The sequence below is a fragment of the Pistacia vera genome, unplaced genomic scaffold, assembly GCF_008641045.1.
Source record: "Pistacia vera cultivar Batoury unplaced genomic scaffold, PisVer_v2 Contig210, whole genome shotgun sequence".
In the NCBI taxonomy this organism is placed as follows: domain Eukaryota; kingdom Viridiplantae; phylum Streptophyta; class Magnoliopsida; order Sapindales; family Anacardiaceae; genus Pistacia; species Pistacia vera.
The window spans coordinates 737,996-755,302 of NW_022196014.1; the positions used below are offsets into that span (position 1 = coordinate 737,996).

The window sequence follows — 17,307 nt, forward strand, 5'->3', positions numbered from 1 at the left end:
ACTCTATTCTAGTGAAGATAAGAAACCACGTTGTTATTGATGCTGGGCAGAGTATGTTTTGGTAGAAAATAGTCTCTTTGCTTGAGGCAGTTAAAAATGCAACTCTATCTCCTTAAACATGTGATAATTCTTGAAATTTTTGCTTCAATTTTGGTTGCTTATATTCAAATAATTTATTTTTTTGAACAGTTCTCTTTCATAGTTTTCTGTTCTTGGATATGAATTGGGTTATTCAATGAAAAACCCAAACTCATTGGTAATGTGGGAAGCTCAATTTGGCTTCTTTTGCATATATTTTCAACAAATCTTGTTGTTGAGTGGAAGTCAAATTACCAAGTATACTAATAGTGCCAACATAACGAATGTCATAAACTAAATTACATATTTTAGTGAGAACATACAAATAAATTAAATAATATACAATGAAAGAACTTACAAATAAATTGAACTTGGAAAGAACTTTGATACTAAGTGTTGGTAATTGAAAAAAAAAAACTCCCAAGTACTGGTTAAAGTTGGGGTATTTTTATGGGCATATATGTAAATTTATCATTTTGAAAAACTGCCAGAACCGCTGAAAAATAAACTCCCAAGCACAGGTTGGGTGTTTTAAAAACCGCTATTAAAAACATTTTAAAACCGCTACGGTGGTTTACCCTCATAACCGCTACAATGGTTTACCCTCATAACCGCTACCATAAAACTCCTAAGCAAACCCTAAGAGTTTGATGAAAAAAAGAAAGTTAAATAAAGCTTAAATATTGTTAAAATATAATGTTTAATCAATCTACAAATAGATTTTACTTAATGGTTGAATGCTTTTTCGTAAAACTGCCTAGGGTACATCCCAAACAAGTCCTCCCACCAAGACGCCCCTACATCTTGGGTGAATGAATCATTTTTTTTTCTTTTTTTTTTTCAAAAAAAAAAAAAAAACATTTGAAAGTGCTATAGTGCTGTTATGGCAATTGAAATGACTTGATTTTGCTTGAAAGTGATTTGTGGCAACTGTGGGTGTTTTCGTAAAAAGATAGCTATCAACACTGATGTTTAATGTGATAAACGGTTTAATTGTTTATCATTGCAAGCCTAAACATTTTGTACCGATTAATTGGCATCATTACCGATCCAATGATAGTAAAATGACCTTCTCAACATTTATAATTGACCATTTTGTAACTTATCATTTGATTTATAATAACTTGCAATTTTTCATAACAAGAGAACTAAGAAGCTAGTGAATGTACTGCAGTTTAAGCAAGGCTAGCAAATACACCAACTAAAGGTGCAGGAGTTACAGTTGTGGTTTCACTTGGTAGTCGGACCTAGAATCTGAAAGCTTATCATTTCATCCGGACCTCCCACTATTGCACCCTTCAAAACATTTGGGTTAGGCTCATTTTTATCGAACCACGAACCAAACCCACCTTGGTAACGCACAGGTGCAGGATCCTTCTTAATTGATGCAATAGAAGTTGCTCTATGATGGGGTTGAGTAGGATACTTTGACCCAAACCCAACCATGTAGCGCATCCCCATTGGGTTTTCACCTAAAATATAGTATGCCTATAAACGGGTCAGGGCCATTAAATCAGTGGGTTGGACATTGCCACTAGTACATTTGAGGGTGGAATCTGTAGCTTTTAAATAGTTGGAGTACACGGTGGCAATGAAAGTTGCGGTTGTTGAAGGCTGTTCCAAGGCATAAACCATAACAAGCCCCCTAAAGTCTTCTTTATAACGTCGTTTTGAACACATGAACATATGAATTGCTCAGCTTGGCTCTTGTACTCAGCCCATCTCCCTGAATTCGAAGCTTTGCCCTTGAAAACAAGCTTGGAAGCTAGGACTTGTGCACCAAGAAACTTGTCACCCCATGAGGAGGAGGTTCTTTTTCCACCAGTGTTAGTAAAATTTCCTATGAAATTTAGTTAATTTTTGTCCTTTGTAGCCCGTTGAAGCCATGTAGCAGCCCATAACAATTCATCCTACAAGAGTTGAGAAATTGCATGGCGTTAGTTGTTATAGTTTGATTTAGGGGTATTGTTAATGACCTCCCTAGAGGTTTTAGGTTTTGTTAGTGACACCCCATGTGTATCGAAAATCCTCAATGACCTCCCATTGGATTTCATCTTTAGTCACTCGTCTCACTTCGTCGATGATAAATTCATGAAACGTGGGGTGAGATCTCATTTATATATTCTAATACACTGACCTCCCACTGCAAAAGACCTGAAACCTCCGACGAGATCGATGATAATAGCCCTTTAATCTAAATAACGTATTACACATCTAATTAGAATTCTTACCTCAGATCCACTGCTAGAGTAAAAGTTTCCAGCCCCGGGTATGCTATTTTGGTACAAACCTAGATTATTTCGAGCCAATTCAAAGAGCTCTTTTGCATGGGTTACAAGTGTCTCAGAATATTTATGATCAAGATTCTTGAAAGCAATGGAAGCAGAAGCCAAAGCAGCAGCAATTTCAGTAGCAAGATCAGCTCCTGGATGCTAGCATCAATCTTAAATGCAGTTCTAAGCGTGGTCATGTCTCTTGGTCTTTGCCAACATGCATGATCAGAATCGCCATCGCCAACTTGACCGTAAAGCACGTCTGGTTTTGGATGTGCTTTAAGAAAATAGGTTGTGCCCCATTCGATGGCACTCAAGGCGCTTCGAAACTGGTTCTTTGCTGCAAGTTTGGCTTTAAATTCGATTGTGCTCCATGATAGCATTGTGACTGTGAATGCCATTGGAAATCCAAACTTTACGTTGTCCCCAGTGTCGTAGTAGCCACCCACAAGATCGATCTTATATTCATATGTGTTGATATTAGAAATGATATACTTGGGGAAAACAAATATGTATGATACCAGAGTGTGGTTTGTAATCCGAAAATAATTCTTTGAAAATTAAGATATAATTCAAAAGAAATTGACTTGCATCTCAATATGTTTCAAATCTTATAATATGTTTGATATAATATATAGAAACTATTTTTAGAATTAAAAATTACTGAAAATTGAGAAGAAAAATATAAATAAAAAATATTTTTGTTTTTAATTATTATATCCGAAAACTGTTTTAAAAACGTTTCAACCCATTTCAACTAAACGTTTTCAGAGAATTTATTATATCCTTTGCTTTTGATGTTGAAAAACTTTATATAAATTTTATATTAATCGGGAATCTGAATTAGTTTTTTAAATGTAAGTCATAATTCAAATTTTGAGCTAGGTTTTGAAAACCGGATTGGGCTTTGACCCAATCAAGGGCTCAATTCTCGGGTTGACCTGTTCAATCGGTCAGTTGGACCGGTGAATTCAGCAACCAAAATATTTAAAAAAATCTCAATTAGTCCCTAAAATTTTAATATATTACAAAAATAACTGTGAGAACACTTTCAAGAATGACAGAATCTCCACACCACGTCACTCTCTGGTCAGGAGGTAACTTTCCAGACCTTTGAGCCTCACAGAATAACAAAGACTTGCTCAATGCTAAACCATAATCTGTCGAAACAACGTCATGAATAAATAAAAAGATGGAAAGAGTAACAAAAATTAAGAGATTGCTAGAAGACATGGTTCTTCAACTAAGCTTTTTTCTTCTTTTTTTTCGTAAGAAAGTTATGACCAGTATATACTTAAAAACAATATTGGTGTCTCTAATTTATAGTGATGAATATTAGAGCAATTGGAAGTGAAGTAGTTACAGTTTTTATACTAAATTTTATAATAATAGACCTAATTAGTTGATTGCAATATTGCCTACCATACATAATTTTCCTTTCAATTTAATTAACTAACTAGTTGCTCATAACTTTACATATTAATTACCCATTTTTAAACTCTTGACAACTGCATCAGAAGAGAAAAGCATGATAAGTACTTTTCATTTCAAGATGAATATATTTTTGTTATAGAACAACAGTTTAATACTACATTTGTTCATATAAATGATCACTTTAAATATTAAATTCTTTTAAAATATTATAAAAATTGTATAGTACATTTTATTAAACAGTAGGGTTATTGTCACTTAGGCACTTTGAATCTACAAAAACTGCACTTGACCCATTTCTATATGATATGAAACGTTAATAAACTTATTGTGTGCTAAATGAACACCTTAATTATATACTAACCATTAATTCATAAAACTCTTTCTTATGATTCTAGTGGTGTAACACTAGTCATGGTATTAACACTTTACTTTGAATATTGCACAATCATTTTGTTTAAATTTCTAGTATGACAACCTTGTGTTAAAGTGACCACCTTCTATTATGTTGTTTATCTGTTATATTGGGTGAGCACCTCTAAGTCAAAGTGATCACAATGTATCTGGCAGATATTTTGGGTAACATGTGTTGTATTTCTAAAATTCAATGAACTGTCTTATTCTCTTATGAGATATTTGTGTGTGTCAAATTGATATACAATGTGCTAGAAAGTTTATTCTCTTTGATAGGTGGTCCCAAGAAATGGAATAGACTTTTTCATAAAGTTGAATTCATAAAGTATATTTTTGGTCATCTGTTCCCTTGCATTAGAACCTAATTTTTTTATATATTCGTCTCCTCCAATGCAATTCTTCTCAAGCCTAATTATTTCTTTGATATTACTCTGAAAATTCATTGAGGTTTCTTTTGTTTTAAATCATGTTTCATATGCCTTAGGTAGGCTTACAAATACCTTGCTTAAACTTTGTTTATTTGTTCATGGTTGGAACGTAGGTTTCCATTAGTGATGCTTGATGAGATTTCAAGCTTTTGGAGCTGAAGTACATCTGTGGTCTTGTGATCCTTGCAAGGAGCTCAAGGCTGACCAAGTGGTCTTGTGAACATGGAGCTTGCTGTGGTAGTTCGAAGTTCGACCAAAGGATTAAGTTTGAAGCATTACAAAACAAGGAATGTTGTTGCAACTGATGCTTAACTTTGGCTTTAAAATTGAACTATAAATGTTTACCATATTTGATTGACTTCATCTAAACTTGATCCTATGGATATAGGCATTTTGTCAAACCATGTAAAAACCCTTGGTGTTCTTTATTTTGTTTCATGGTTGGTTGTTTTGCAATGATGAAGAATGAACACTAAAATCATCTTAGCAACCCATTCCGCTTAAGTTTTAATTCACTTAGTAATATTAAAACTTTCACTCTTAACTCGAATATGCATGATTATATATATACTTAAACCAATATCAAAGAATTATCTAAAACCAACTTGCATTATCATTTTTATAGGCAACAAACAACTTAACTTAATTCCATAGGCTATTTTATGTCTTCTATTATGTGAGAAATGGAATATACTCTCTAAAGATCCCTAGTATGTATACTAATAAAGTTTCTAATACGTTTGAGTTCCATGTAAAGAATGTATACATGTAAAAGAGCTCATTTCTAAAACAATTTATAGTTTATAAATAAAATGAAAAAGAATCTTATTTGAAAGAAAAACCTTTACCACCAAATTACTTGTAAATAAAATTACTCGTAATAATTAAGAATTATCCTTCAAATAAAATACTACTATATGTTATAAGAGCTCCCGCAAACTTCCCTTAATGCAATATTGCTTGTGGTCTTTCTTAGGGAAAAAAAAAAGTGTGTTAAAATACGTTGTAAGATCTTATCATTGTTTTTCCCAAATCCAGCCATGTATTCAAACGCTAAAGAGAAATCTCTTATACACATACATTATTTAAGGAAGAAATTAGGTTACCTATATTTTGTAAAAAGATTTTTTTAAAGGTTTCTAAACCTTTACTGAAATTGAGCTATGTCTATGATATATACCTTTAAGAAGTTATATTTTTTATAATTCGTTTGTAATATATTTACGATCTATACTTTTGCAAAACAAAAGAAAAAAGAGTAATAAAAGATTCTGAAGATAAAATGCCAGCTTAAAGTGAGGTAATAATATATGCTTAATATATGTCTAATTTAGGATAGTTCTTTTCCAAATGAATGGTCTTAATTAGGGCCTAGAAAATCATATAAAAAACAGAGAAAGTTTGAACATTTAAAGTACTAGCAATTAAAAAGAAAAACAACCAATTTGCCCACACGGATAGATGCCATAACATTGGTCAAAACCTTATCTTATTTCTTTGTCTTGAGAATATAATAATAAGCATGTGTGACAGTGTGAGAATAANACGATGTCGTTTTACTCTTATGAATCATCTGCTTCAGCTCATCAAGTATAAAAGATGAGCTGTTGCATCTGTAACTTTTACTCAGTTTTTAAGAAATGAAAATACTATTCACTTGACTTTTCTTTGGAATTTCCGCCTCTCTTCTTTAAGGTTTTACATGGTATCAGAGCTCTTGACTTGTGTCAATGGCGAAAATTTCTAATACCTCTTCATCGATTAAAAGCGTTGAAGATATGTTGAAGGAAGCTTCTACTAGAACGACTTCAACTCTTGCTTCAAATTTACAAGTCATAAACCCAAAGCTTACAAGAAATAACTACTGTTTCTGGAGCTCCCAAGTGCTATCGACAGTAGGATCTCATGAATTGGAAGAACATCTTCTAGGTAAAGTTCCATGTCCCTCACCTCTCTTAATCTGTGATTTGGAAATTGAGGATGAGATAGCTCAAATTAGAGGTGATAATAAAGGAAAAATTGATTCGGTGCCTGAAAAAATTAATCCTGCCTATATTCAATGGAAAAGGACTGACAAATTCCTAGTGAGTTGGTTGTTGGCCTCAATTTCAAAAGAAATGTTTGGTTCCATATCTAAATGTCATTCTTCCTCTGAAATTTGGTTTGCCCTAGAACATGAATTCATTACAGACTCCAAAGCAAGAGCCTTACACCTTAAGAACTTACTTCAAACAACACCCAAAGGTAACCTTAGTATAGCAGATTATGTAAAAAAAATAAAGGAGATTGCTAAAAGTTTATCAGCCAGTGGGTTAGTTGTTTCTAGCGAAGACTTACTGCAGTATGTATTGGATGGTTTGGGACCCAAATTTGATGCAGTTGTGGTGAATTTGACATCCAGAATTGAATCCAAGTTTGATTCCATTACGCTATAGGAAGCTCAATTTATGCTGCAGAAGTACGAACTAAGACTTGAGAAATTCAATTCTCTTGACTTTCCAAATTGCTCAGTCAATATGGCTGCACTTAGTTCCAACATGAACAAGTCTCTGACTTCTAACTCTGCACCAGTTTCTACAATTTCTGCTAAAGGTTCCTCTGGAAATACTGGATCTGGAAATTTTGGGATAACAAATCAATTGATACCACTGCAAAATGCCTTGCCTATACCTTCCCAAAATTATCCCTTAACTGCTGGTGGATTATTGATGAACCAAAACAGCTTACCTGAAGCTATAAACCAGCTTAGTTAGTACAATATTCCTTCCTATAGACCTTTTGGCTATGTCGGTAATGGTAAAGGAAGGGGCAGAAACATTGGCAAAGGTAAACCAATTTGCCAAGTATGTGGTAAAATAGGACATACGGCCATTCAATGCTATCACCGTTACAATTCCAGTTATAATGGTTCTGCACCTCAGTTCAATAATTCTAGTTACTTTGGTGGTGCTCCAATGTCTGGTTATTCTGGGGGTTATTCTGGTGGTGCTCCAATTGCTGGTGGTGGTGCTCCAATTGCTGGTGGTGGTGCTCCAATGTCTGGTTACTCTGGTGGTGCTCCTGTTTCAGTCCATTTCAATGCATCATCACCACAGCAACATTTTCCTGGCCTCTCTCAAGATTTTGTGTCTAATCCTGACAGCACCTGTGCTAATCCATCTAGAAACATTTTGGGCACCAAGAATCAACTATATGGTTCTCATACACAACAACATGGGAGTCATAATTCATAGTCTCCACAGTATCAATTCATTGATCGGCAAAAGCACTCTTCATACTCAACCCAACAGCCAAGCTTCAAGGTTCCAAGTCCACAATTGCCATCCCCAAGCCAAGCCTACTTTGCTGCACATTCAGCTACACCTGTTTATCACACCACCATCACCTCAAACACACCTCCTGACCCTGCATGGTATATGGATTCTGGTGCAACAGATCATGTTGCATCAGATCCAAATCAGTTAACAAATAGCCAAAGTTATGATGGTAATGATCAACTACAAGTAGGCAACTGTGAGTCTCTCAACATCTCTCATATTGGTTTTGCTTTACTTCCTAGTTCTTTGAAATCTAAGTGTGTTTACTTAAAGAATGTGCTTTGTGTACCTAGAATTACAAAAAACTTGCTTAGTATTTCCAAACTTACCAAAGATAATAATGTAGTTGTTGAGTTTGATTCTGATTATTGTACTGTAAAAGACAAAGCTTCCAGAACAGTTTTACTGTAGGGAGGACTTAAGGCTGGCCTGTATCAGTTGCAAATACCCTCTAGCCTATCATCGCATACTTCTCCTTCCTTGCCACCATTTGTTGTTGCTCCTATTAGTCAATCTGAGTCAGTATCTCAGTCCTATGTTACTGCAGTTGCTAGTCAATCTTTAGGTTCTGTTTTACAAGAAGAAAATAGGTCGAGTTATGTCAATAAAGATTGTATCAGGACTGATATACAGTCTTCTGATAATAGTTGTAAGTCAGAAGCTGCTGTCTCAAAATTGTCCCCTCAAAATAGGTGTAAGTCAGAAGCTGATGTTTCAAATTTGTGCCAAACATCTCATTCATGTAATATACCTTATCTGAATAAAACAATATCATCATTGCCCTCTATACTGTCTGTAGACACCAATAATGCTTGTGAGCTTAATAATACAAATCAATCTTTGTTAAACAATACACCTTGTGCTTTTCAAGTTAGTAATAATAAAGAGAATCACCTATCTCTTTGGCACAATAGACTAGGGCATCCACATGTTGAGACATTGCACAAAATTTTGTCTCATTTGCAGCAAGTTCCTGCTGGCAGTATGTCCCAAATACCATTTTGTGATGCATGTAAGATAGGTAAACTTCATAAAAATAACTTCCCAACATCTCACTCTAGAGCAACACAGCCTCTTGACATTGTTCATAGTGATGTTTAGGGACCCTCCCCAGTTGCTTCCTTAGAAGGGTATAGATATTATATTCATTTTATTGATGACTATAGTCGCTTCACTTGGTTATTCCTTTTAAGAACAAAAGCTAAAGTTCAATCTGTTTTCATTAAATTCCATCACCTAGTCGAAAAGCAGTTTAATTGCAAGCTTAAATGCTTGCAATCAGACCAAGAAGGAGAATATAAAGGCTTAATTTCTTACCTCACTACTGCTGGTATACAATTTAGACATTCATGTGCATATGTTCACCAACAAAATGGGAGAAGTGAGAGAAAACATCGACACATTGCTGAAACTGGTCTTACATTGTTAGCTCATGCATCTATGCCCTTGCATTATTGGTGGTTTGGATTTGATACAGCTGTATTTCTTATAAATAGGATGCCTACTGCTATGTTGAATTTTCTGTCACCATATGAAGTCTTGTTTGGATCAAAACCAGTATACTCTTCCCTTAAAACCTTTGGTTGTACCTGTTTTCCTTATCTTAGAGACTTTAACAAACATAAACTCAGTTTTCATTCTTCCAAATGTGTGTTTGTTGGTTATAGTCTTATACACAAAGGTTATAGGTGTATTAATTCTGAAGGTAAGTTGTTTATCACTCCTAATGTCCATTTTAATGAGTCAGAGTTTCCTTTCAATAAAGGTTTTGGTTCCAACTCTCTTAAGTTAAATTCATCTGTAGCATCTTCAGAACAAGTGAGTTTAACCAGTCCTGAAGTTTCAGCCCCTAGTTTTCCGTTTGTCTTTGAACATTCTGCAACTGATCATAGCTCCAGTAAAAGAACTCCCTCGCATCATGGCTGTCCTGTAACTGCTCCTTGCAGTAATGATTTCAACAGAATAGACACCTCAAACACTGTCATCTGTCCTTCAGAAAAATTTGAGTCTCATGACTTACCTGTTTCACAAACCTCCTTACCTATTTCACAAGACTCACCCACGTTACAGACTACTAAATCTGCCTTACCTTTTTTGTCCATATCTTAACCACAAAATACACAAGAAATTTCTAGTTCTCACACATCAGAGTCCCCATCAATCAGTTCCAGTTTTCCTACATCAGATTCCCCATCAAATAGTTCTGTTTCTGAAGCTCAAAACAAGTGTTCAGTAGTTGTTGATTTCACCAGTTATAAACCAGATCATTCTTTAAAAACTCAATTAACCAGTTTAGAGACATTGCCCTCTTGTCCATTTGTGGTTAATTTAACACCATCAAACTTTCAAGTTCCATCATCAACATCATTACCTACCACATCAGGTCATAACCACCAACAACAACCAAATTCTGTATCCTTAGCAACTAATAACAGTCAACCATACCAACAAAACCAGAAACAACCTTTCAATATTCATCCCATGATAACCCGAGCTAAGTCTACTGGTCAAACAACAGCAGTTCTGATGTCAACCAAATTATCAGCCACCATACACCCAGAACCTGCCACTATACCTGAAGCTTTGGCTAATGTTGATTGGAAGAATGCTATGCAAGATGAATTTGATGCACTTATAAGGAATAACACTTGGACTCTTGTTCCTAAAACTTGTGATATGAACATTGTTGGTAACAAGTGGGTTTTTAGAACGAAGTTCAATGCTGATGGTACTTTGCAAAAATACAAAGCTAGGTTGGTGGTCAAAGGATTTCAACAAACCCCCGGGCTAGATTACTTTGAAACTTTCAGCCCGGTTATTAAACCTTGTACCATTCGTATTATCTTTACACTTGTCGTCTCTTATGGTTGGGACATACAACAAATTGATGTCAACAATGCATTCTTGAATGGTATGTTGAGTGAGACTGTTTACATGCAACAACCTGCTGGGTTTGAGAGTTCAACATGTCTTTTACATGTTTGCAAGCTTAATAAAGCATTATATGGCCTTAAACAAGCTCCAAGAGCTTGGTTTGACAGATTAAAACAAGCCTTGCTGGAAAAAGGTTTCCAAAATTCAGTTTCTGATTCTAGTTTGTTTATTCTCAAGGATGCAAGTCAAGTTTTGTATGTCCTTTATGTTGATGACATCTTGATTACCGGATCCAAGAACTCTTCTATTACCAAATTGGTTCATGATCTAAACAATCAATTTGCATTAAAAACCTTGGGATCAGTTACCTATTTCTTAGGTTTAGAGGCTACAAGGACTGATGAGGGAATTCATTTGAGGCAGTCCAAATACATCACAGATTTACTTGTTAAGACAAAGATGCAAGATGCTCATTCTTGCTCAACTCCTATGGTTGTCGGAACTAAACTGTTTGTTGGGGATAGTGAGTTGTTTAAGGAGCGATAGTGAGTTGTTTAAGGAGCCTAATCTTTATCGAAGCACCATTGGAGCATTGCAATACTTAACATTAACAAGGCCTGACATTAGTTTTACGGTTAACAAACTAAGCCAATTTCTTCAAGCCCCAACAGAACTTCAATGGCAGGCCTGTAAACATGTGTTGAGATACATCCAAGGTACAAAATTCCATGGTCTTATCTTCAAACCAGCCACCTTTCTTTGTGTTGAATGCTATGCGGATGCTGATTGGGGCAGTAACTTGGATGACAGAAGATCCACAAGTGGGTATTGTGTGTATCTTGGTCCTAATCTAGTTCAATGGAGTTCCCGCAAACAATAGGTGGTTGCACTTTCATCTACTGAAGCTGAATATAAGGCTTTAGCACAAACATCAACTGAGTTGGCATGGTTGGACAGTCTTTTCTCTGAATTAGATGTGAAAATAAGCTCCATTCCCATAATTTGGTGTGATAATGTGAGTGCAGGAGCCTTAGCAGCCAATCTAGTTTTTCATGCTAGAACAAAGCATATAGAAATAGATGCACACTATATAAGGGACCAAGTGTTAGCTAAGAAAGCTCTAGTGCAATATGTTCCATCTAAGTTGCAAATAGCTGATGTCTTAACAAAGCCTCTCTCTATTTCTCAGTTTCAGGAGTTAAAAAGTAAACTGACAGTGGTTGCAGTAGAATTGAAAACTTGCTGTTAACTGACAGTGGGTGAAATAGAATTGAAACTCAGTTGCTGTATCATTTGCTGTATCAGATGATAGTGTAGCAGTTTAGTTATGAAAATGCAGGCAGCTATGCATATGCAATTCTGAAGTTGTAAAAATGGAGGTCTGGAAGTGATCTGCTGTATGTGTTGTTTTGTGAGTGTAGTTCTGCAATTCTGGAGGTCTGGAAGTAGCAGTTTAGTTGGTTTTGTGAATGCAGTTCTGAAGGTTTTGTGAGTGCAATTCTGGAGGTCTGGAAGTAGCATTTTAGTTGGTTTTGTGAGTTCTGACAGGTTGTAAAAAATGTAGGCAGCTATTATAGTTCTAAAAGCTGTGGATTTTTTTCTGTGAAAATGAAGTTTGGTGTGTGTGCAAGAGTTCTCTATTGATGTGCAGGTCTGAAGTTGTGAAAATGCAAGTAGCTATGCAAATGCAGTTTGTTGGTTTGAGAATATAATCAGATGAGTGCTCAGTTTTTTTTTTTCTTACTGGAGATTTGCTTAGTTTGCTGATTTGAGAATATAAGCATCTGTTTAAGTTGGTTTCAGTTGCTGTGCTTAGTTGTTGGAGTTGGTATTAGTTGTTGTAGAGATCAGCTCAGTATTACTGGATTGTTCTAGTTTGCACAGTCTTTGAATTTTGTTTAAGAACTCAATCAACTCTTAATGCCAGCTATATCACAAGTGTTTTCACACTGCAACAGTGATCTATGCAGTCTGCACATTTGCAGTTTTATGAGCTTTGAATTTAGTTCAAAACAGAGGTTTTTTTTTTTTTCAGTTCAGATTAGTGCAGATCAGATCAAAGAATGTTGAAGCAAGTAAAAGAAACATGAGTAATAAACAAGTGGCTTAGTCTACGGGGGAATGTCAGTCAACCTTTGATTAAACCCGTGGCTTGGTTTATGGGGGAATGTCAATCAGTTGTAATATGAAAGTGTAGGGTCTCTTTGAAAACTGTCCCCTGTTTTCTCTGTTTCATTTACACGACACGATGTCGTTTTACTCTTATGAATCATCTGCTTCAGCTCGTCAAGTATAAAAGATGAGCTGCTGCATCTGTAACTTTTACTCATTTTTTAAGAAATGAAAATACTCTTCACTTGACTTTTCTTTGGAATTTCCGCCTCTCTTCTTTAAGGTTTTACAGCAATTAAAAAGAAAATCAACCAATTTGGCCACACGGATAGATGCCATAACATTGGTCAAAACCTTATCTTATTTCTTTGTCTTGAGAATATAATAATAAGCATGTGTGACAGTGTGAGAATAAATTCCCATTGACAATCCACTCTGCCTCGCTGAATAATAAGAAGTACATAGGGTGAGTTGATGAGCCTCAACTTCTTCAGAATCAAGTGAGAAAATTGTAAACTAACCTCTTTCATTTGGATCACTCCGAATATATGAGATGTGCAATCCTAAACATCAAAAATCATGGCCTATAAATATGTTTACATTGTGTAGAAACTTTATTATGAGGAGATTAAAGAAATGTACAACTTGTCAAAGTATCTTGTATGTAGAGATAGAAAGACGATTAGAGCCGGGAATGACTTGCCGCTCGGTGGCATTTGGTTTAGGCTAGCTGGATCTAATTACGTATGGTCAGCAAGTCATCCCTGGCTCTCTTGGCTCTCTATCTTCTCATTTGAGGTATTATGGCTCAACACCAACCACAAGATCAAATGATAAATTTTTTATTATCTAACAAATATTCGTGGATGCAGGTGAGTGGTTGGTTCAATGAATTATATGTTGCTTTATAATCTGTTCTTTTCAAAGAATTTTTTTTAATCTTGCATACATGTAGAGCCTTCATTTAATTTATCCAGCTTTATGTATATATCTTTATTGCAATATCAATTGGTATTGACTGACGCTAAAAGTAGACCAGATTTTGTAGTCTTAAACATATGGTTACAAAAAATAAACATATGAAAGTTATGCCAAAATTTTGTTTTAATGAGTTAATTGCAGCAATTAATGGTATATCACAATATATATAGTTCATCTCTCTTAAACGAATATCATAAAAAAATGAGAAAATTTATGATACTACTACAGATTATCATAAGTGATAAATACATGCATGTCATTAAGATAATGAATTTAGCAAGCACAAACACTATTAATCATAAAGATAGAGAGCAGAGTAAAGCATTAATGTGTAGTACCACGCAANTCAGAGTATCAATTGCTGTGGTGTTAGTTACTGATCAGTTTATTAATTTGAAGTTGGTGTTTCTTGCTGATCAGTCTATTGTTTTGAAGATGTTGATGATCAGTTTATTGCTTTAAAGATGGCGTTTTTCTTGTTTGAAGTTGGTGTCAGTTGCTGATTGTTGAAATTAGTATCAGTTGCTGTAGAGATAGCTCTAAGCATGAGTTTAATTGGTTTCAGTTCAGCAGTTTGCTTAGCTATGCTTGAAGCTCAGCTAAGTTTTCTTTTTGGTTGGGTTCAGTTCACTGTGATTCACTTGGCAGACTGCGTATTGGTTTCAGTTCAGCAGTTTATAATTGCAGGATCTTGAGTTTAGTTCAGATCATAACTTATGTTTCTGGGAATCAGAGAAAGATTGTTTTAGTTAAAACACAGCAAATAGCAACTACAGAGCAGTAGTTAAAATGCAGCAGGATTGTTTCAGCAGATTTTTTTTACAGAATGAGTTTTCTGCAGTAGCAACTACAGAGCAGCAGTTAAAATGCAGCAGGATTGTTTCAGTAGATTTTTTTTTTACAGAATGAGTTCTCTGCAGTAGCAACTACAAAGCAGTAGTTAAAATGCAGCATGATTGTTTAAGCTAAAATGTAGCATATTTTTTTTTGGATTGTGAAGAAATGTTGTTATGTATTCAAATAGTATGGGAAGTTAGATTCAAAGTAGTTTGGTTTGAGGGAGCATGTTGACCAAGGTTGACTTTTTCATTAAGGACAAAACTGTAAAAAGGAGAAACGGTGTCGTTTCTCTCTTTACTTTCCCTTTTGCTTTCTTCTTCCTCTCTTTCGTTTACTCACTTCTTTATATAAAAGTGAGTTGAGCTTGTTTGTAACTGTTCAGCTAATCAAGAAATACAGAGCATTCTTCTTCTCAAATTCTTCATTTTCTTTCTAATTTTACATTCTCTTTGAGTTTCACAAGTATACGTCTATACAAATCAAATCATCTTTGCAATTCTACAAGATTCTAGTTTACGTACCAAGAATGGGATGTAAGATAATGTATTGTCTTTCTATAAAAGGAGAGGCCACATGAGCTGGTAGTTCATCTAAACATCAGAAAGAAATTAACATTACCCTAAGTCTATCCTTTCTTTTCCTATAAATCAATTCAATTATAAGTCTGAGAGAGATTGTGAATGGAAGTCCTTAAATGTATCAAACTGAAAGCAGATGTTGAAGACCCGATTAGAAATGATGAGGAAGGTCTCCCCTTGAGTCCAATGGCTCGTCTGTTTCATAAACCTGATTCCAGTATCTACATCATTGTCATGGTTGGCATGAAAACAGAAATGAACCCAGAAGTTATTAAAGCAAGCTTAGTGCATACTTTTCTTCAGCAACCTCGTTTCTGTAGTTTGCACGTAAGTATATATCAAAATATCGAGTATAAGTATATATAGATAAATTCTCGTGTATATATATATATATATAAATTTTACAGTTTCCTATATAAAAAATATTTGACTTAACTTTTTATCTTTTTGTAATTATTAGTGACCGCTAATACACATTTCGGAAAATTTTCTTGCATGGACTTCCATAAATTCCAAAAATCATTTCTGATAGACGCTGTCGTAAATATGTAAAGACAAAATTTTACAATTTTGAATACAAAAAAATTCAGTGAACCTTTTGTCTTTTCGCATTTATGCGTCTGATGAACCATTTCTCAGCTTCATCTAACCAATCTTCATTAATAAACTGTCAAAATCTTCCCTATGGTTAAGGAGCAAAAAAATTTCTCTAAGAGGAAAAAAGGTTGCAATATTTTTATGAAAAGGAAATATATTCGTATGACTTTATTTTGCTAATTTGACTATAATGGCAGGTTAAGGATGAGACAGTTAAAGGGGGTCTAAAATGGGTTAATAAAAAAGAAGTGGATTTAGACAAGCATGTTATAGTTCCAATGCTGGATCCAAATAATATTGAATCACCCGATAAGTTTGTGGAAGAATATACATCTAATCTAAGTAAAACTGGAATTAAAATGTCAATGCCAATGCGGGATCTCCATCTCCTCAACCTTAGAACTTCTGATGCTGAATCCGTCGCTGTTTTTCGAGTTCACCACTCTCTTGGTGATGGAGTTTCGCTTATGTCTTATTTTCTTACTTGTACTCGTAAGACTTGTAATCCAGAGGAACCTCCCACCATTCTAATTATTCAGAAAGTAAATCCCAGCAAATCCTCTGGCCGGTTTCGAGGAAAATTCATTAAATCATGGCTGGCTATAGTGCTGTTTTGGAATACTCTTGTCGATGTTGTGATGTTTCTTGCTATGGCATTATCTATCTTACATGATACCAAAACGCCCCTCAAGGGTTCTGTTGATGCGTGATTTTACACCAACGAAACGCACGTGTGAAATGTTGTGTGGACCCAGAAGACACACATGAATGTAATAGATAAAGAGATAGTAAATGCAATGGAGACAGTTTTTAAAGTGGTTCGGATGCTAAGGTAGCAAGTCCTACGTCCACTGATGCTTATATTGATGATAAAGGTCAGGTCGCTTTTAGCTGACTGACTTTACAATAATGTTACAAGGTATCAAATGCTGAGACTTCTAGGAAAGAAAGAGTAATTAATCAAGCGTAAAATGTGCTAATCCCCCTTCAATGAGAGATGAACTTCAAATATATAGTGAGATGCCATGAGGCAATGATCACTAAATCTGTAAGTTGGTGGGATTATCCATACAAATCCTTCTTTACGTCACATTGCCCACCTTCCAGAGTGATTCGCGCGATTTAGAGCAGGGATTGGACACGTGGGAGCACCACAGCTCTTGACTAGCCTGACGCGCACCCACTATCCTGACGGACGCAGGAGGTGGTTGTTCCAATGACCTGACTTTTGCGGGCTGAAAGGACCTAACATCAGTCCTGATATTTTTTAGGCATAACAGAAGTCCCCTAGTTTTTAAGGTTTGAGGACTGAACCTTGGAAACTATAAGTTATGTCGTAGCAGGATGATTTCTGGAAATTCTGGACTATTTGGGAATAGGTCGG

General features: G+C 35.2%; 1 protein-coding gene and 1 pseudogene across 1 annotated transcript; one reads left to right on the plus strand and one right to left on the minus strand.

Annotated features, from left to right (window-relative positions):
* Positions 1–1,253: 1,253 nt before the first annotated feature.
* On the minus strand, positions 1,254–6,565 carry LOC116129329 (annotated as a pseudogene).
* An 8,863-nt stretch (positions 6,566–15,428) lies between these two features.
* LOC116129330 (O-acyltransferase WSD1-like) lies at positions 15,429–16,633 on the plus strand. Its single transcript, XM_031415075.1, has 2 exons — positions 15,429–15,653; positions 16,121–16,633. The coding sequence occupies exons 1-2, from the start codon at positions 15,429–15,431 to the stop codon at positions 16,631–16,633; spliced, it is 738 nt and encodes a 245-aa protein (XP_031270935.1).
* The last annotated feature ends 674 nt before the right edge of the window (positions 16,634–17,307 follow it).

Bases quoted from the DNA above. Each gene is read 5' to 3' on its own strand.
- LOC116129330 (XM_031415075.1), top strand. From the start codon at position 15,429: ATGGAAGTCCTTAAATGTATCAAACTGAAAGCAGATGTTGAAGACCCG. The intron at 15,654-16,120 runs GTAAGTATATAT...CTATAATGGCAG, and splicing joins CTCGTTTCTGTAGTTTGCAC to GTTAAGGATGAGACAGTTAA.